This window comes from Ahaetulla prasina, chromosome 2 (assembly GCF_028640845.1).
Source record: "Ahaetulla prasina isolate Xishuangbanna chromosome 2, ASM2864084v1, whole genome shotgun sequence".
Lineage (NCBI taxonomy): Eukaryota > Metazoa > Chordata > Lepidosauria > Squamata > Colubridae > Ahaetulla > Ahaetulla prasina.
The window spans coordinates 110,160,714-110,183,291 of record NC_080540.1 but is presented as its reverse complement, the minus strand read 5'-3'; the positions used below and the strand labels follow the sequence as shown (position 1 = coordinate 110,183,291).

Genomic DNA, 22,578 nt, shown 5'->3' with positions numbered 1-22,578 from the left:
GTAGTTTTTTCATTTAAGCTGAAAGGGTCAGCAAATTTTGAATCTTATATCTGGAAGGGGCCAGCTAGTCATTAAGTTCAAATCTTTGCATAGCATAAGAAACCAAACTGAACCATCTCTTTCCATCCTCTACTACTTGAACATGTCTAGTAAATGGAAGCACACTACCCTATGAATAATCAGTCACGACTGTGCAGACCTTCAAATGAGGAGTGCCATTTTTGAAGCTTTGAGTGAAGCACTCTCTCAAATCTGCTTCATGAAGCAATGTGATTGCCTTAATTCTAAGAGCAAAGCAATCAAGTTGCTTCAACTTGCTCTGTTCCACAGCTTCTCTGGCACCCAAGATTTAGTGAGCACTGTCAGAAGAATCAATATTCAGTCGCCTACAAAAGTTTAGGTGGTCAATGAAGATAACATTGCTTGTCAAAACTTTTGATAAGTGTAGCTTATCAGTGAGCTACCAGCATTGGAGCAGAAGAGAGGAACACTTCTGCACTCTCTAAAGATTTTCTGTTTTCTGAAAAATCTCACTTTAATAAAGTTATGATGAGTACAGGACCCATGTCGATTTTCTCATATCCCATTCAATACTACAATTTCTTGAAGAACCATTAATGAACACCATTTTAGTACAGATTTTAAGTTAGCTGTTTACCAATTTAATTGTCAGGGCACCCAGCCCACACTTCAGTAGGTTGCTAAAATGCCATTGGGTATTTTCTTAAATAGAATATGGAATAACAGGGTTAGAAAAGACCTTGGAGGTCTTCTAGTTCAACCTGCTGCTCAAGCAGGAGGTCCTATACAATTGCAGACCAGTGCTTGTCCAACCTCTTCTTGAAAACATCCAGTGAAGGATCACCCACAAACTCTGGAGGCAATTTATCTGTTCCACTGTCAAGAAATTTCTTCTTAATTCTAGATTGGATATCTCTTTAAAAAAATAAATGTTTTTTTTTAAAAATCAAAGTTAAGATGTAATATGTCCACTATACTTAGAAAGTCACCCGAACAAAAAATGAGGTATGTTTTGTCTGGCAAGATTTCTTAACAAATCCATGCTACCCTGTGACAATTACATCCTTCTCAAAGTGCTTAGATGTATTCTCAACTAGAATCATCCTAGGAACTGATATCAGAATGACTGGCCTGTAAATCCTTGGATTCTTTCCACTTCACCACCACTTTTTTTGAAGATAAGGATAATATTTGTGTTTCTTCTATCAGCTGGTACTTTACCTGGTCTCCAGGATTTCTCTAGAGATAATGTGTATTGACTTGTCCAGGTTCCTTCAGTGTGCTAGGAAGTAATTCATCTAATTCCTTAATTGTATTTCTGTTACTGGCTTCAATATTATCATGTTATCTTTCCCCCACCTAAGTGCCTAATAGAACAGATAACTGCTCTTCCAAGAGAATGAGTCAAGATAAGAATTGCATGTAATTATTTTTCTGTTAATTTTGCTACCTATTAGCATTCTGCTATCTGTGCTTTGCAGCCAGTTGTCTGGTGGCTGATAAATACGTATCACAGCACTGCTTTCATTTCTCCCATTATTTTTATGTATATGTTCTTTTCAAGATTGCCAAGTTTCTTCATGGGTTCTTGATAAAATTCAGAGTAACTTCACTTTAAATACACAAATATACTGAGTGAAAAGTGATCTTGTCTTCATAAATCATGATATCACTATAATGCCATCACATCAGTATGGAATGAGTCTCAAGTACAAAGTGAGAAGTACTTACTGTTACCAGACTTGTTTCTAGATTTGTAGCAACATGCTGTCTTTCTGGAATGCCTACTGTTTCATTTCCTATTACATTCAATTAAAAGGACTGTAAAATTAAATTGCTTTCTATTGATTAGTTTTGATAATTCACTTCTGCTTAACCCATTGATCACAATTTGTATCATGACAGTTTTCAGAAGAATGTTTGCAATTCTGCTACTGGTTTTATTTTATTTCTTGACAAGATTTGTTCTTTCCAGACAAGGTATTGAACCAGGATCTATGGACTTAACTGCGTAAGGGGTAAAATAAATATGATAGATCGGGAAAATAAAAATGGTTAACAAGCAGTCATTCCTGGCAGTAAAATGAAAATAATGATGAGGACAAATTACAATGGTAAACATTTTGGGTTTTTTTTTTTCACTTAAAAATAAAAACAGATTCATTCTCTCAAATGATGAGAATCTGAGTTGCAATCTCCTATTTTATGTCATTTGTTGGTTTATCACAAATAACTTTATTTTGGTCTTGCTGACTTCTACTATTTTGGCAACCTGAGACATAAGGATTTATGGCAATTGATTACACAAAGAAGAGGCAGAGAATAAAAGGGTAATTTTCGAATATATTATGCCGTGATGGAATTAAATATGCATCTTTTGAATTAGTTCTTTTTGACTCACCCCCTCACCCCACCCATGTAGTTTCTTAAATTTATTGAAAGTAGTAATTTAAAATCCATCTCCATGCCTTGGGCCTGCCCAGTGCTGTTATAGCTCAGATTGTTTCCACTTGCGGTTCACCTGTATGAGAACAGAAATTAAATAATATGAAAGTTCATGTCAGTTAATAAAGTGATCAATTTCAGAAGCCATTGCACCTCCTAAATTATACACATTCCCTTGTGTGCCACTAGCCCAAGAGATAGCTAACAGGTTCAAAAATGCCTGGAAAGGACCTGGAAATGTGCCCAACTGACAGGGAAAAAAAAAAAAGCAACACAAGACAAACTACAATTATCCGTAACCCAACAATTTACTTAAATTTATTACATCACAAGAGGACAATCCAGTAAAATACACAAAATTCATACTAATCCACATTGCCAATGTACAATTTTTATAGGGTTCTTTCTTTATATTACTTTTAAAAAGTAGGGTACTGCATTCCCCATACAATAGCTGAGACGTACTACTGTCATTTTGACAGCTTAGAGAGATCTAATTAACACTTTTTAAACTAACTTCATAGATCTTTTGGCACTTAAAAAACACAGACAAAGAAATCAGATTCCATATAATCAATTGAAACACAACACAGCATAAACTATCTAATGGCAGCAAGCAAATAAAGTGTCTATTATTTCTTCTAATTCTTCTAATCCAAATAATATATTGAGGGAAGGCAGCCAATATTACTCCACTGTGGTTAATTCTTGTTCATTTTGGAAATTCTGTATACATTTTTGGAATTATTTCACAAAATGTTGATGTCTTTTTATTGTTATTATTTTTGGTCTTGTCAAATATATTACTTTGCTAACAGAAGACAATGAATTGTACAGATTGTACCTTTTTTGTTACTATTTTAATATTGTATTTTTCATTTCCTATTTAGGAGTATACATTCTTTAGTAGCCTTTGAACTAAGATCTGCCTATTCTGGCTGAATTATGCTCTGCAACAGAGGCAGAGGCTTTTTGGGTAAGAGATGCCATGCATAAGAATAAATCATTAAGGAAAGGATGCCTTGTGCCAAAGTCTTATTCAAAGAAAAGAATGTTGTTGCATTTCTTTTTGCAAACTTTTGGTCTCCACAAACTATGGTGCATTTCTGTGTTATAAATTCCAGCTGCTTCTAGATCACATATTGTGCTCAAAATAACAAACCCCAATCTCCATTGCAGTCTTTTACTCCCCTGCCAGCCGCTGAACTCTATTATTTCAATCACTTTTTGGCAAAGTAACTAGTGATTGTTTTATTTTACACTGATTGCAGGCTCCATGTATTACCGTTTACTCTGAAAGGCAACCATTGTATCCGTTATTTCCCTCCTGCCTAAAGTTATCCTGAGAATCCATTAGGAAATCTGAACAAACTATTGTGGCTTTCAAAAGACTGCAATAGAATAAGGATTCTTAGATTCTTAAGACTTCTGAAATGTGAATGCTTGAAGCATGATAAGAAAACAAACATTTGTCCTTAGTAGAAGAGACACCAATATTTTGCTACTTCAAAGGCAAATGTACTAAACCATTGCTCCAGGTGAGCATGGCTACAGTCTACATATCTCAAATTTAAGATTTCTGCTGATTTTTCAAGTTCTTATTGGAATGTGAAGAGATGTCCCTCCTATTCTTCCTTTTTCCAGGCCTTCTGAAAATTATCTCACCCTTCTCCATGGCAAGGTAGGCTCTCCTATTACTATTACAATACCAAGAAAAAGAAGAGAGATCCAGGAAAAGAAGCTAAATGCAGTTGTGCAAAGGGCGAAAGGCATTTATGGTGCTGAAGTACAACTTTCTGAGATGTCTCCTCCAGTCAACATTCTCCTTTCCAAAAGCTATTTTGTAAGGACTTGATGATAAATGTTGAGAACTAAATGAAACCACTTTTGTATCATGGTTCTCTTATGTGGTAAGTATAACACGCACTATATTGGTATCAATAACTCTCCATGTCATAACTAGCAATCCAGCAACAGGTGGAGACAGGGCTGATGGAAAGACTTCTACATGCTGGTAGTCAGAAGTTGTTTTAGGCAATTGCCATATGTGGCTCAGTTTACATCTGGAGGGGGAAAATTCCTTTACAATTTGCAAAATTGCAGCCACCTCAATATATGCAGAGTTAGTTGCAAAGAGCTGATATTCAGGTAATAATACCTGAATAACACACTCTTGGATTAAGTAAAATATATCTGTGTAAATACTTTTTAAATGGATTGTCATGATCGGTTAAGGCAGTGTTTCAGTGCATTCTTTGCCATTCTGCTTTGCAACTAGAAGCCAAAAAACCTAAATCCTCTGAAATGGCAAATGAAAAGCTCATCACCACAGGAAATTACCTTCTCATCCTTTATTTGCTTGAGGATGCATACAAGATGCTCTGGGTGTTGAGATATAGAGGGTCTAGTTCAGGGGTGGGTTCTACTTACCTTTACTACCGGTTCGCAATGGCCACACACACAGAAGCTTCTGCGCATGCACATTTTGTCAATTATGATATCCAGGCGGATGAGTAGAGCCTCCCGCTGCTTTTACTACCGGTTTGCAAGAACCGGACAGAACCGGGAGCAACCCACCACTGGTCTAGTTCACAGGCTGAAGGACAAGGAAGTATGTGCCAAGGAATTGGATAATTCCCTCTGTTATTCATTATGAGTTTCATAAAATGTCCTTTGAGTTTGTTAGTCTAAACAAATGTATAAAGAATATGTTTCCCAACTTTACCATGTATGAGTGATTGTGCTAGATCCCCAACATAGGATAAATGTAATTGAGTGCCAATCAATCATATACAGAAGACAAAATACATTACTATTACCATTGCATTAATGTGTGCATAAAACCATCTGTGTATAAGGCCCAAGCTACAACAGTGTTATCACAGTGTGTGTGTTTGTGTGTGTGTGTGTGTGTGTGTGCTTGGCAATGGTATCAAGCAAATCACAACAGTGACAAATATAGCTTTCATTGTCATGAGAGAAGGCTATTAACTGAGCAATCCTGGGCACAAATGATCATAGAATGTATCGCTCCTATTATGTATATATATCCAGACCATTTCAACACCTGTTTCATTAATTCTGTGGCAAACAGTTTGAATTCCTTTCACATCTGGCCACTGTGCAAAGCTTATCAATTATACTCTTTTTTTAATCCCTGTGTTTAGGTTTGGAATATTTTCCCATTTTTTTTACCAACTGTAAAAAAAAAAATCCATAGTAAAAATAACTCATATATGATACATATACCCAGAATGGTCAGATTTTATATAATAAAAGATGAAAATAGTCACTTTTCATAATAAAAATAACTTTTTTTTGCTTATTTTACAATATACTTAATATTCTCTTCTTCACTTAAAAGTAAATAGGTCCTGTGTTGGAAAGCAGATTTGATACAAAGGGCAAAGAGGCTGATCAAAAGCTTATAAACACTTTGCACAGCCACACTCCACATGTCTCTCTAGCTCTTCTGTAAAGGAAGAGCCATCCACACACTGGAAGCCGTATTTCCGCCTTTTGCTGCGGAGAACAACACAACACTGATTGTTCCCACAAGTGCCATGGCATTCCACACGAGGTACCTTCACCATAGAGACACAAGCGATCGAATCTTGTTGCTTCCGAATGAATTCACGAATAATCTCTCCTTGACAGACATTTTCTGTGAAAACAAAAGCATGGCTCAAGTTCATCTTTTGTCATCTTTTAAGATAATCTTTTATAATCTTTTTGATTAAAAACAAAAATCTGAAGATCAAGAACATGGCTTCATGCCACATGACTTAAAAATATTTGCAGAACGAAACTGCTATAAATGACCCTTTTCCTGGATATTTTGGTGAATAATATAGTATAAGTTTGTAGAATTGCAGCATGACACCTATTTTTTTGAAATGATCAGGAAGCATTCCTCTGTTTGTCTGTCTGTCCATTATCTATCTATCTATCATTTATCTATATCTATCTATCTATCTATTTATCTATCTATCTATCTATCTATCTATCTATCTATCTATCTATCTATCTATCTATCATCTATCTATCTATCTATCTATCTATCTATCTATCTATCTATCTATCTACCTATCTATCTATCTATCTATCTACCTATCTATCTATCTATCTATCTTCCATGTATTAATGTCTCTTTGACTGACTGCCCGCCTGCTTATTATCCATCTGTCTGTCCATCCATCCAATTTCAAGGCCATCTGACTCCTTAGTGACCTTGGGCAGCTTAGAAATGGAAGTACAAAAGCAGTTGTTATAAAAAGATCACAGCCAACCAAAAGAATGATACAGTCAACTATAAAACTGAACTTGACTAATGAGGACTTCAAAACTACACTGCCACAAGGCTGCCACTACATTTGTAGTGATCTCTGGAATGTTATTAGAGTAAGAGCTATGAAGCAATAGGGGACAGATGCTGAAAGAGATAAGATAACACTGTTTAGTTCATAAAGATTCTAATAAAGCTGTGGCAGTAAATCTGGAGACTTGGTGACATATTGGAGGTCGATGCACATACCAATACCAAAGAAAGAAGACCTAACAGACTTAACTTAACAGAGTATGCAAACTATTGTATAGTATTCTTAATTTCGCACCCTAGCAGAAGAATCCAACACAGACTAGAGCTCTACATGGAATGCCTTTGTCTGAAATAGTATAGAGTTTCCTGCCTGAGCAGGGGGTTAGACTAGAAGACTTCCAAGCTCTCTTCCAACTCTGTTATTTGGAGACAGAAATATCAGATGTTCAAACTGGATTTGGGTGGAGGAACACAAAGCATTATTGCCAATACATAAGGGATAATCAAACAACAGCAAAAAGAGATGTGCTTCATTGATTACAGAAATGTCTTTGATGATGTTGATGATGTTGATCATAGGAGTACTCACTTCAAAAGATCTAAGTCCCAGAGCTCACTGTAACGTCATTGCAAAAAAGGCATTAAGAGTTGTCAATCTTATTTTACGAAGTTTTCTCTCTGGTGACGCTATACTTCAAACTAGGGCATATAAAACCTTTGCCAAACCTATACTTGAATACTGGCTGGAACCCTCACTGTATTTCAGACATCAATACATTAGAGAAGGTCTAGAGATATTTTACTAGAAGAATACTCAAATCTTCTGCTCGAAATAAAATTCCTTGAATTCCACCAGGCTTGAAATTTTAGGTCTGGATAGCCTCGAACTACGCTGTCTACATTCTGACTTATGCTTAGTTCATAAGATTATTTACCAAAACATCCTACCTGTAAATGAGTACTTTAATTTCAACCATAATAACACAAGGGCTATCAATAGATTCAAACTCAATGTAATTCGCTCTAATCTTAATTGTAGATAATATGACTTCTGCAATAGAGTAGTAAATGTCTGGAACACTCTACCTGATCCTGTTGTTAGTCTCACTAATCCCCATACCTTTTACCTTTAACTGTCTACCGTGGACCTTTCATGTTTCTTAAGAGGTCCCTAAGGGGACGTGCATAAGCGCACGAGAGTGCCTACCATCCCTGTCCTACTGTCCCCATTTATATGTAATCATTCTATGTGTTTATGGCTATGTTTTGACTATTTGTATCCTTTTATTTGTGCCAATTTTTTCATGTGTCAATGTCTATGTCTATACTGTTACTTGTTTCCTTGTACTTGTTGATAAATAAATAAATACATCAATAAATGCATGTATGTATATACGTTAAGATCTGCAGTGTATTTAGAAAAATGGGAATCTCAGAACATTTTATCCTCCTCACGAAAAACCTATCCGTAGATCAGGAAACCATAGTACAAATGGAACATGGAGAAACAGATTGGCCTTAGGTTAGCAAAAGAATATTTAATGGTATGTGGAAATGAGCTTGAAAGACAGGTGGAAGAGCTGCAGGAGACAAGGACCAGACAAGTTGGAACTAAACCCACAGAGGAACCTGGGTGTGGTAAACATCTCAGAAAAAGATACTCCCTAATTTCTGGGACTGTAAAGATGAAGTGGGGAGAGACGTACTTTCACACCTGCAATATTCTGAAATGTAATCTTACAATAAATTTAGAACTAATATTTCTGGGTGTGCTTCTTGTCTGAATTATCTCACAAGTTTGACAGTGTGAGACAATACTTTTTGGAATGTGACATATGTGTTCAGCTTTATTTTTCAGTCAAAGCAATATCCTTTAGTATAATCTGTATCAAGCTATAACACTGAAAAATTTCTGACTTAATTTTGCTAATAAACTCTGAGAAAGTAATTAACTATAGGTCTGTAATCTTGTTAAAAGTACATCCCATTAATATTAACATGCATCTCCTTTATGTTAATAAAAGTTAACTGAAACACTAATTGAAATATTAACACAATTTAATATGAAAATTATTTTAAAAGGGAATTGCGTAACATTCTCTTTCAAAAATTCATCCTGGCAGAGATTATAGTTTAATGACATTTCATTAGGACATATATTTTATGTACAAAAACATTCTCATTCAGTTTGTAGAATTTGCAAGTACGACTGGGAAAAGTTATTTCTAAAGCCCTGAAGGAATGCTGCTTATCAGAGAAGACAATACCTAGCTATGTAGTCTAATCGGTATAAGGATGTTTCTGTGTCCCTTTGATTTCTGGATTTTTATCTTAGTTAAGATTTACTATGCAAACTGCTAACGTAATAAGGATGTAAGACAGAACTAGCTATATGTCTCAACTACTGCAGAACTCAGGAATTAAAGAGAGACAAGTCTTCATGCTGTTGTCATCTGATGTAACTTCTGATATGGGTAATAAATAGCAATAGCACTTGGACTTACATACCACTTTACAGTGCTTTACAGCCCTCTCTAAGTGGTTTACAGAGTCAGCATATTTCCCCCAACAATCTGGGTCCTCATTTTAACCACCTCGGAAGGATGGAAGTCTGAGTCAACCTTGAGCCTAGTGAGATTAGAACTGCCAAATTGCAGGCAGCCGGCAGTCAGCAGAAGTAGGCTGCAATACTGCACTCTAACCACTGTGCCACCATGGCTCAAGATTTATTGTTTAGCCATATGCACCCCATTCTGTCAGGTAAAAGGAAGACAGGTCACATAAGACAATACGTAAATGTATGGTAGACAAATAGAAATTTTCTTTGAGATGGAAAGACATCAGCAGAGCTTCTGCATTGCTTTGTAAATGGGTAAAAGGGACAGAGCAGATCACATATCACTTATTACAAATAAACCAACCTCTATCACAATGCTCTCCACTGTAGCTTGGATCACATTCGCAGTAGGGCTCCCCTTGTGCAGAGATCTTACACTGTCCATGGTTACATTTTAGAAATCTGCAGGAGTTGAAGGAATCATTTTTTCGATCACAGTGCATACCTGTGTAACCTACTATACACTTGCATGTATAAGCAGAGTTGGTGGCAACACACTTTCCATGAAGGCATCTTATAGAAAAAAAGGAAAAAAAAATCTGTTGGATTTCACATTGTTTCATCTTACATTTGTCACTCATTTCTTTTATCCATAAGGAACGTTACACTGAACAAAACTTACTTGTTGCCAAGGCAGGGATCGTTAAGTTCTTGATCACACAGTGAACCTGTCCAGCCTGGATGGCACTCACAGACTACACTTGTCTTTTCAAGAGAGCGGCAAATTCCATGCTTACAGATGTTACAGGATTTGCATCCAGGAAGGACTCCTACTGACTGATGTGGTAGTTCTTTGAAATCCTGCAGCTCATTATTAATTCGGACATCGTGAATGCAGCCATGAAAGCCACTTGGTGTCCTCTCTGTCCCCTGCCTCAATGAAGATAGCCCTGTAGATGTGGGAATTCCTGCAAAGGAAGTTGCAAAATGCTTTGTGCAGATGGTTGACATTTGTCTTTTATGCCATTGTTTACTATACTTTAGTTTTGCACCTAGCATTTCAAAAATGTATTCTAAAGAAAAGAAATCATTTGCACAGATTTTGAAGTCCACACAAATATATAAACTTAAAATAATAATAATAACATCAACCCATTACAGGTAATCCTCGACTTAAGACCAAAATGGAGCCCAACATTTCTGTTATTCAGACAGACATTCGTTAAATGAGTTTTGTCCAACTTTTCGACCTTTCTTGCCACAATTGTTAAGTGAACCACTGCAGCTTATAAATTAGTAACCTGGTTGTTAAGTGAATCTAGTTTCCCCATTGACTTTGCTTGTCAGAAGGTGATCACGTAACCTTGGGACACAGCAATAGTCATAAGTATGAATCAGTTGCCAAGCATCTGAAATTTGATCACATGATCAGGGGGATGCTTCAAAGGTCATAACTGTGAAAAATGGACGTAAGTCACTTTTTCCAGTGCCGTTGTAACTTTGTATGGTCACTAAATGAACTGTTGTAAATTGAGGACTACCTGTATTTTGCTGTGGGATAGCACTGCATTTCAGATTGCAATCTTCTGCAATTATTTCACATGTCAACTAATTGTCTTCCATTGTGCACTTGTGGAGGTTTTATTTACTATTATTTAGCCTGCTCCTAAGCTGAAACTCTGCAGAAATTGGAACTCACCTCCAATGTAGAGTGGAGTGTCTTGACCAACCACGGGTTGCTTCTGCAGTTTGCCAAGGGTTTTGGGAGTGCCTTTATCTACTACCAAATTCAAGGTCTGGTTCAACATCACCAGCTCCACACTATGGAACTGTCCATCATTGACTGTCTCCACACTTTCAGAAAAAAGAGAACAAGAGAAGTTACGATAAACAGCTTTTGCAATTATCTGATCTCCATATAATTGCCATAAGAAAAATAGAAATGTAAAAGAGTTCATCAATGCAGTTGGAATAAAAGAATTAGAAAAAGGTAGCGAATAAGAGTAACTGCAATCATCAAAAATATGAGTCAGTTAGCAAACGCCTGAATTTTTAATCACATGACCATGGGGATGCTGTAATGGTTGTAAGCGTGAAAAATGGTCATAAGTTGCTTTTTTCAGTGCTATTGTAACTTCGAACAGTCACTAAGCAAACTGTTGCAAGTTGAGGACTTGCATGAGTATTTTTAAGATCTTCGAGAAAGTCTAGGCCTTTGTTAACATTAAAATGGATGATTATTAGATTTCGTTTTTAGAAAACAATAGTTCCGATAAAACTTATTTTCCTAACCTTTTAGCAATGTAAAATCTCTTTTCCTTCCTTCCCACTTAACTCAATACTTTTCAGCTTTAATTGGCATGTAAGTTGGAAGACAGAACCAGGCTCCCTCTTCCAAAAAGTTTTGACTACTCAGTTTATGGAGTTTATTAAATTCAGAAGATGAAACTGGTTGCCTTCTGAATCTTCTGAAAGGCCCTAGCTCAACTTCCTGCCTCAGGGATAAAGAGAATATGCACCAAGTGAGGAAAGGTGCTTACTTCAAGGAATGCTTTCTGTCTAGAGAGAAACTATCCTGACAGGGGGAATTGTTTTGAAAGGCACTTACTTAATAAAGAATCCTAAGAGCATGCTTCAGCTGAAGCTCAGTCTCTCAGGAAGTTAAACATTGATTTTTATTTGAATCAGAAAGTTAAACACATGTTTATATCTCTGTGATTTAAACACACAGAACTGGAGCATTGGCTGGCTTGTGCATCAGTGTTTTCTAGGTGTATTGCTTCAAGAGAAGCCTGGAAATCTGCATTTTGTTCAATCAGCAACTGCTGTCCCCCTCAAAAAGACAACCCTGGATTCAGGGATAGGATTTCTTTTCAAAAAGATAAATGCTCATTCATTTCATCCTAGATTCTAGAAGGTCTGGTTTAATGCTGTTGTGTCTGTGTGCGTATGGGGAGAACCTACAACAATCCAAGACAGTCAGAGACAGTGGCTTGGTGAGATATTAATGGAAGAAAACCACAGACACTGAATAGCGCACCACAGTTAAGCCAGCAACCCACCAAGGCTGTGATTTTGGTAGAGAAAGAGGCTATATCCTATAACGAGGAGATTGTGTTAAAACTGGAGCTGACTCAAGTGTCCTCACACTGATCCTTCAAAAACAATGCCACAGATGAAAACGTTGCTCTGTCAAGGATGTGACAATCAACCAGATAAGCCAGTTACAAAATGTGACAATCAACCAGATAAGCCCATTATTTGAAACACAGGATAATTCCTTAGCATTCCTACCCCAGCGGCAATATTATAGATAAAAGTTTCAGTGGCAGTTATAGCTTTATATATAAGAGATAAATATATGAGCGTGGGAAATACAGCTAGAGAAAGGTGCAGTCTGATGCTTCATTTCTAGATGGCAGTAGAGCATCACAAAAATATAACTTTTAGATGGGGAAAAAAAGCAAAACAAAACTCTGCTGCTTGCATATTACCCAACGTACTATACACGCACTTCAAATCAGAATGTAAACAATAACAGAGGACTAGAAGTTAGATCAGGATAATCTACCACCCAAATTAAAGCTTTTGAAGAAGAGAGAAAAATGAGGCTGATCCCTACAATTGGCAAAGTAACATCTGAATTAATTGTATGTGATCTAGGACTGCAAACATACCTAACACTCTTTCAAAAGTTATTTTGGTAAGAAATAGCAATAAGGGGATGTGCGTGTGAGAGAAAAAGAAAAATTAAAATGGGAATTGGATTGGTTCCAATTTTTGTGTTTGGATTCAAAAAGCCAAAGCTTGTCTTAACAATTGTTTGCCAACCAATTAGAAACAGTTCTCTAGTTTTCACTTTGGGCTGAATTCCAATAAACCTATTAAAATGCTGTATACTAAGTAGAATCTGCCTTGTTTAGAATCATTCCTCTGGAATTCACAATATATACTTTTTCAGACTTATTGAAATATAAACACTTTTCAAGATAGCCAGCTGTATTTCATTTGACACTTCCAAGAAAATAAAATAAAAAAGGGAGGAAAAAATGCTCATAAAAACCAAATGACAATTTATGGAAAATGGCTGTCAGCAACACTTATCAAAGACAGGACGAGAGAATACAATGCAGATCCTATACTAAGCCACTTTGATAACCTTCACCCACTTCTCGGAAAGAAATCAAATTAAATGGTAAATCATAATTACAATTCATGAAACCGGTATTGAGAGAACAGAACTGACTATTCAGAAGGATAATAGAACAATAATAGTATTACTTATCATTGTATTATCATTATGGCTTTATTCACTTATTTTCTTATTCATAAATTATTCTTCCTTTTGTGAGTTTATTCTCCTAATAACCTCATAATAATATATTCTCATAATAGTAACATTATTAAAATGCATTCTAAAAGAGACATTGTAAAAAAGATAGTGCTCTGATCCAAGAGCAAAAATTGAAAATATTTTGTCATATAACCTTTGTTATTCATATTATTTCCTTTCAATAACAACAAACCTTTGTTATGATCTTTAGGTCTGAAAACACTACAGAGAAGTACATAGAACGAAAATTATTAGTAGGATTAAAAATTGGTTATAAAAATGCAATAAAATTACAAAACAATAAAATCAACGTAAGAGAAATAATACTGATGCAAATAATACAAGTGACAATCACTAAGATTTGTGCTTCAATCATCGTTGGAGAACGAAAAGAATAAATAGATGTGAAAAATGGGCAACATGAAAAGATACACCAGAGTCCTGTTTGGTTAGAAGAAGTGATAGATAAGCATTGTGCTGTGTACCAGGTATTTTTTAAAATGGGATGAATAATTAAGATAGACATAGACATTATCTTGTCTGTGCCCACCTAGGGCTAAATGTGATAACATTAAGCCGTAGGTGACATATACAAGATAATGAATAATATATAACAAAGACATAAGTAATGAATAGTAAGGAAATCACAACCAATGGATCTAATCCAACAAGTGACAACAGAGGAGATGTACAACTAAATATTCCAAAAAGAGCCAAAAAGTGTTCTCTTTCTGATTTCAGAAGTTCAAGAACCCTGGAGAGTTTGGAATTTAGAAGACAGTTTACACTGATGTTCCATTGCATCCAGTCTTAAAAAAAATAAGCATCACTAGAATAATGTTACTTATGTGCTACTTCATAAAACAGCGATTCAAGCTTGTTTTGTGCTTCATGAAATGGTTTTGTTTTGTCTACTAAAACTAGTTTTGTTTCATTTTATTTAAAGCTGTGCTTCTGTTATCCAAGAGGCCTACAGAAAGGTAATTTCAAAAACAGAACCTAAGGGAGGCAGTTTGGACGGCTGTTCTGAACAAACAAAATCAAGTTTATCTTTCTCCCAATATCTCTCTTACATTAACTCTTGACTATGATTTAGACTGCAGGTTCACTCAGCCGCTTTCCATTAAATACCACAAAATCAAAAGAAAAAAAGGAAGTACGGAAGTACGGACCAAGGTTCTTTTGTTTACAAACAACTTAATATAAAATATCTTTTACTGATTAAAAATAATAGTTGGAAAACACATATTTAAAAGTCCATGCTTAACTCAGAAAGGTATTTATCACCTTTATTCTTCTAGAAAGATTTTCAGTTTGCATGCAGTTGCTCTATTGACAGTGCCTAGAACGGAAGGTAATTAAAAAATGTTCCAGGCTTGTGTAAAAGACAGAAAACAAAGCTGTTTAGCTGAAACTGAAAGCTGAACACTCTGAAAAAAATATCCTGCTGTCTCTTTAGAAACCAGATAGCTAGCCAGGAAATTAAATTGCTTCCACTTTATTAGATGGGTTGCAACATGTACTCATAAATTTAAAATTTCTGTTCCAACTGTAAGAAATCAGGGAAAGTAAAAAGATTGTCCACATTTCTGGATATTTAGTGAGTAAAGTATGTAGCAGAATAATAGAAATAATGATAACTATCAGTCCAATTTTATTGCTAAGCAGTTACACTCAACAGTCAAGTTTAGAAATAATGAAGTCTGCTGAAGTATTCCTTAAGGAATTGGAGAAAGAAAATAGGATGACGTAACCCTAATCAAATATTTCCAAATCCAAAATATGGTATGCATTTCCATAGGAAAATGGTACAATGCTGAATAAATTAAATGGTATTTGCTGCATACATAGCCTGTAGATCTCTGGAAAACTAGTTCCTTCTAGCTCTGAGTTATAGGAAGTTCTAGGAAGTTTTTGAATGACAGTCATGCCAAAGATTAGGATTAGGACTAGAATTAGGATCTAGGATCAATAATCTAACCAGACTTCAAAATAAAAAATAACGGTCTTTTAAAGAATTATAGATTTAAGTAATGAGAAACCTATTCTTTCATTAATAGCAGTTATGGTCATGTGCACATCAAATGGCCAATCCAGCTTTCTCCATCTCCAGTTAATTGAATCACCTCAATGTACTAACATTATCATACAATCAAGTTTGAATCTGATGGGCTCCAGGTTGATCCATTCTTCCATCCTTCTGAGGTCAGTAAAATGAGGACCCAGATTGTTGGGAGTAATTTGCTGAAAACTACTCAGACAGTGCTATAAAACACAATGGGGTGGTATATAAGTCTAAGTGGTGTCGCTATTGTTATCTGGGATAATAAGGTCAAGTCATTTCATATCCATTTTTAGTCCTCCTAGTCACTTCAAAAGTAGTTGATGAATGTCATTGCCTTTTTTGGTTAAAGCAATATTTTAAAAACAAATATGTGGTAGCTTGAAAAAAGCTTGGTTCTTCTAAGAACAAAATTAGGAGAAGGCTTTTTTAAAAAACTTTTTACCCCATGTAAATGGCCACGGTGGGGTAGCGGAGAAAATAAAAAAACCTAGCAGACAAAGCACCCATGAAGTTTTCTTTTTTGCAGAATCCTTTAAGAACTTCCTTTGTCGAAAAGCAGTAATCAATTTTGTTTGCCATTTGGATGACATACCTAGTGGGGTAAGTTAATTAAGCCCCAACCAATTCTGGAATATGTGGAGATAAAGCTAATTCCTTCTGGGCTAATTGTTTGGGTTAGCCTTTTTTTCAACATGTGAATCTGTCTATGTCTCAGTTAAGAGTATAACAACAACAACAAAAAAAAAGAGAGAGGCTTTTGACAGTTCCCTAGAGAAATTGCAACATCCCAGCATTGGATAGGTTCAAAAGAGGCTGTCAGGATCACATAATTTGAATTCCTGACTTAGTTGTGTGGGAATGATAACTAATTTATTTGTTTTTTTGTCTTGCTTTAAATATCTATCATTCAGGACTTCCTGTTTGGCACCGTAGGTGATGGCGGTGATCTTTACGATCACCAACCTCTGGATTATGTGGAATCACTAGGACAGCTTAAATCTGCCATCCAGCGGTTCGAAAAAACCCCTCTCTGGGAGAAGAAGAGAAGGTGAGCTGCAGGGTAGAGATAGAACTTCCCTAAAGCCCCTGAGAAAAAAGGGGTTTGAAGGGTTAAGTTCCCTCCAGCAACCCAAAGTGCTCCAGATCTGAGGATTTTTCTGCTTTGGCGGAACCAATCACCACGACCAAACGCCGAGATTTATTTTGGACAATAAAGGATTATACCGAACAGAACGAAAGTGGGAGAACTTTATGCAAGTAGCCAAGCCAATTCCCTGTTACTTTGTAACAAGCTTGAAAATAGCAAGAAAATGGAGGCGAATTGTTAACAAGCTAACGAGTGGAAAGCGAAAGTGATACTTTTATTGCTTGCCGTCTGCCGCTGGTAAATTGCATGTTATTTGCTACTTTAACTCTGTTAACTCTGTTGCTGCCTGTTGATAGAATCTAGGGCAGATTTTTAAATATTGCTTTAAAAGACTGTGTTTCTCAGAGGTTAAGAAGATTTAAGGTGAATATTAAGTTGGAAATAAATAAATAAATAAATAATTTTATAGAAGATGGCAGCCAAACAATTAAAGTCTACTGTAACAAAGGGCTCTGGAATTTCATCAGCTGGTGCCTCTCCAGCTCATACAGCAGAGACTAGAACATTGAATTTAGAGGCGTTACAAGAGAACTTAAAGGACTTTATACAAGAAAAATTTAAAGTAATAACTGATGAGATGTCTGAAATGAAAGAGCAGATATTAGAAATTTAAGTGGGAAATAAAGAAGTTAAAGAAGGATTTGAAATTGCAGTACAAAGTTTGGCAACAAATGTGATTTTATTAGAAGAGGAAGTTGAAGAAATCAAGAAACTTAACTCAAAATTAGAAAATAAAATGGATGAATTTCAAAGTAAAATGGAAAAAACAGATGATGAAATAGTTTTGATACAATATAGAAATATGGAATTTGCTCTAAGAATCCATGGCTTGAAAGAGAATAAAGAAGAGAATTTAAGGGAAATTTTTTCTGAAGTATTTGCTGAGATATTAGCAGTCCATCCAGCAGATGTGGCTTATCAAGTTGATAAAATATATCGTGTGAATTCTTGGATAGCAAGGCAAAAAAAGTTGCCAGGGCTGTTGTTATTTATTTTACAAATAGAACAGTGAGAAATCAGATTCTGCAAGCCTCATATAAGGGGGAGAAGATTCAGGTTGCTGGTCAAGATATTTTAATATTAAAGGAAATTCCACCAAAAATGTTAAGGGCTAGGAAGGAATTTGCCTTCCTGGTGAATGAATTTAAAAAACGTCAGATTGAATATAGATGGGATATTCCAACTGGTATAATAGTATATTATGCAGAGAAAGTACATCGTCTCAGTGAAGGAAAGAGAAGTGAAGCAGGTACAAGAACAGATTGTGATGGAAGAAGATTTATTACAAGTGTTGGAAATACCTACGACGGGTTCAGATTCAAAGGAACAAAGGCTGACAAGAGCTGCTGCTAAACGCAAGGAACAAGAGATGAAAGCACAACAACAACTGGCAACTACTACAACGGAAACAGTGGGAGGAGCAAGACCTAAAGCAAAATGTGATCTGCGGCTGGTGTTCCAAAAGTTTCCTTTGGACGATAATGGCAATTAAACTATTATCTTGGAATGTTAATGGTTTGAATTCACCACAGAAGAGAAGGAAAGTATTTCATTATTTGAAACAATTTAAAAATGACATTACCTGTTTACAAGAAACACATATTAGATCTTTAGACCAGAAATATTTGATAAACTCAAAACTGGGAGTACATTTTGTTGCCTCCTCTTTGGGAAAAAAAACACGGTTTAGTTATATATATAAAGAAGGATATATCAGCAAAATTAATTGAGGTGGATAAGCAAGGAAGATACATTGCTATTGAACTTTTGTTGGAGGGAAAGAAGACATTATTAATAGGAGTTTATGCTCCGAATCAACAACAAGAAATTTTTTTCAAGTTTTTACATAAAAGAATAGTATTTTGGGATTATAAATCATATATATTAATGGGTGATTGGAATGGTGTGTTGGATACTCAAAAAGACAAAAAAAGTTTAAGGAAGATTTCAAGCCGGGCGAAATTACCAAAGGCTTTTTTTGAAATGATGGAGGACTTGGAATTAAGAGATATTTGGAGAGAACATAATACAGAAGAGAGGGATTTTACCTTCTTTTCTGACAGGCATCAATCATTTTCGAGGATTGATTTTATTTTGATTTCTAATGATTTGTATTCTAGAGTGAAGAAGACTAAGATTTGTTCAAGAACTCTCTCTTATCATAGTCCGGTTTGGATTGAATATGATCGGGAAAAGGAGGCTAGGAGATCATGGAGGTTGAATGAGAATTTGTTTAAATATGAACAAAATGTAAATGAATGTAAAAAGCAAATGAAAGAATTTTTTATTATGAATATGAAAAAAGAGACATCTATAGAGATGATTTGGGATGCTAGCAAGGCTTATATGAGAGGAAATCTTATACAAATGAATATTAAATATAAAAATAAATTGCAGAAAAAGAAAAAGGAATTGGAAGAGGAAATTAAAAAGAAAGAACAGTTATTGATAAATAGCCCAGGAAATAGTAAAATAAAAAAATCAATAAATATATTAAGAGGTCAGTTTAACATGTTGATGGCAGATCAAGTAGCAATTAATTTACAATATGTAAAACATAACACGTTTAATAATGCCAATAAGCCAGGAAGATGGCTTGCCTATTTAATAAGGAAAAAACAGAAATCACGAACGATTGATAAAATAGAATATAGGGGTAAGGAAGTTTATCAAAAGAACTTGATTAAAAAAGCATTTTTAGAGTATTATAGTAAGTTATATACTAGGGATATGATTGATGATATAGAGATAGAAAGATTTACAACAACAAAATATTTGTGAGCTTACAGAAAATCAAACAGAAGAACTGAATCAATTAATTACTTCAGAGGAAATTTTGCTAGCAATTAAGCAACTTAAAATCGGTAAAGCACCAGGTACAGAGGTTTAACAGCTGTTTATTATAAAAATTTACAAAATGAGATGGTTGAACCACTTAAAGAGTTATTTAATAAAATTCAAATGGGAGGGGATGTTCCCCCTTCATGGAGGACAGCCTTTATTTCGTTAATACCGAAGGAAGATCGAGATGGTATTAAAGCAGAGAATTATAGGCCTATATCACTTTTAAATACTGATTACAAGATATTTGCCAAGATACTTGCTAATAGATTAATGCCAGTGATGAATCAAATAATTCATAATGATCAGTCAGGATTTATTAAGGGTAGGCAGATGAGATATAATGTAAGGCAAATTGTAAATTTACTTGAATATTTGGAACGAAACAACCAAGTCTCAGTGGCATTCTTTTTTTTTGGATGCTGAAAAAGCCTTTGACAGATTGGATTGGCAGTTTTTGTTTACAGTAATAGAAAAAAAGCAATTTGGGGATTATTTTATCCATGCAATTAAAGCAATATATCAGAAGCAAACAGCACAAATAATAGTAAATAGTGGGTTAACAGAAACTTTTAAAATTGGGAAAGGGACGAGACAGGGATGTCCCCTGTCCCCATTACTTTTTATTTTAACTTTAGAAATTCTTCTGAATAAAATACGTGGTTCCGATCGAATAAAGGGAATTAGAGTTAAACATCAAGATTATAGATTAAGAGCTTTTGCAGATGACTTGGTTGTTACTGTATCCCAACCAATATACTCAGTTACTGGTTTAAAAGATATAATTGGTCAGTATGGTAAAGTATCTGGATTTAAGGTGAATCAGCAAAAGACAAAGATGATAACTAAAAATATGAATATACAACAAAAAGAAGAGTTAGAAAGAAATACAGGTTTTGAAATCGTTAAAAAGGTTAAATATTTAGGAATATATATTACAGCTTCAAATGTCAAATTATACAAAAATAATTATGAGGTATTGTGGCAGAAGGTATGGAAAGAAATGGAGAATTGGGAGGGGAATTGAGAGTGTGATTATGTGTGGAGTGACTAGAGATTATAATTTAGGAATTATTTTGGATTATGATTTTTAGTTTTGATACCATGCATTTTGTTCTGGAAAGTCGGGGTGGGGGGTTGGGGGTAAGGGGGAGGGGAATTGGGGGGTTGAGGGTAGAGGATGGAGTGATGGTTAATGTACAGGGATTATTGAAGATGTATAAATATAATTAATGTAGGATCGGGTCTGCCCAGTTACCATTTTAGAACGGTGGGGAGGGAGAAAAGAGGAGAGAGTAGGAGGTAGGAAAGAGGAGAAGAGGAAGGAAGAGGGGTAGAAGAGGGAGAAGGAAGGTGTAGGGTGGAGGGAGGAGAGGATGTAGATAAGAGAAGGAGAGGAAGGTCTGGAAAGTAGAAGAAGGTAGAAGAGGGAAGAGTGTTAAAAAGGGGGGTGGTGACTGGGCAAGCCCGACTAATTGTATATAACTGTACATTGGATGAGCTGTTTGATACGATTGTAAAAATAAAACTTTTTAATGAAAAAAATATATCTATCATTCAGTTAGGCTTGAAGTATTGCATCTTATACAGTTCTCAAAATTTCAAATCTTACACTCAAGCTTTCTAATATTGACCATAGACAAGATCGTCTGGGAAATGCCAAAAGGTATCAGTAATTGCCTAAATTACATTATCTTAAATTGACAATGGATACTGTATTCTTTTTAAAAAAACAAAAACCTGGAGATTGTAACATTACATTTAAAATGTTTAATGTTCTAATAACAGTGAAGAACAAAACTATCCAGTGGGAAAAAGAAGCCCTTTCCTGCAAATGTCAGATATAATGAAAATTGTAATCCTTACTTTTCTTACAAAGCAGAAAACTAGACATGAAAAGCTAACAGAGACTAAAAACGAAGTAAGAAAAGTTATGACAGACCTGAAAGTTTTACAAATAAACTAGGAAGATATTGACACAGATACATATATACAGTTGTGGTAAAGTTTCCAATTTTAAAATTAAAAATTTCTGATGAGACAGTCCTGATTTGATTAAAGGATTTTCTAGAGCTATTTTTCCACTTTTTTGAAGTCAGTGATAGAAGACAATACCTTTTATAATCTCTGACAAAAATATGAACTGACTTCCACCTGACATACCTAAATATTCAGGAAAACATTAATGCAGACTTTGATCTTTCTATTCTAGGATACTAGGCTGAAAAAAATCTGATTAAACTTGGAAAAAACCTTTCCCTCATATTCATTTATAAATTCAGCACAATTTTAACAAAAACAAAAGAATATGAGCCTGGGAGGGATTCTTTTTCATTGTCAATATCATATAATTGTAATATATTTTCTATACATATATATATTGGAGGGCAATAGCAGAGAAGAAATCCAGAAGTGGGCAATTTGGTTCTTTTGATCTCCTAAGCAAGAGACCAGAATAAACTGTCTGACTAGGTAAGAATTACAAGAGAGACAAAATGGGGATTTTTAAGATTCTGGGAAAAGAGGGTTGTGTGAGATTATAGCAACAGACATTAAATGGAAAGTTGGAAATTCACAAGGGAGAGAGGGAGGGAGGAATTAGTGTGCTTATAATTATAATTATAATACTCTAGTATTATAGTAAAATAGATAAATATATTTTCTAGAATTTCTGGAACTTGCTAATAATTTGTCAAAATTTTTATTTCATATGTAGAGGGTTTTTTTGTTTGCTTTTTGCTATGTGTAGTTTTAATCTGTATTGGTTTAATAAGATGATGTATAAGTAAATGCTTAGTGTGCAGGAATCAAGATAATGGTACACCTTTGATTTGGACAAGGGGTAAGACAT

General features: G+C 35.1%; 1 protein-coding gene across 1 annotated transcript in view; it reads right to left on the bottom strand.

Moving 5' to 3' along the window:
* Positions 1-2,755: 2,755 nt before the first annotated feature.
* SLIT3 (slit guidance ligand 3) overlaps positions 2,756-22,578 on the bottom strand; it is a 570,113-nt gene continuing 550,290 nt past the window's right edge. The window contains exons 34-37 of the mRNA XM_058174175.1: positions 11,041-11,195; positions 10,024-10,309; positions 9,706-9,914; positions 2,756-6,130 (exon numbers count right to left, since the gene is read on the bottom strand). Of these exons, the coding sequence (XP_058030158.1) occupies positions 5,892-6,130; positions 9,706-9,914; positions 10,024-10,309; positions 11,041-11,195 (889 nt within the window). The 3' untranslated portion in view covers positions 2,756-5,891. The remainder of the gene's footprint in view (positions 6,131-9,705; positions 9,915-10,023; positions 10,310-11,040; positions 11,196-22,578) is intronic.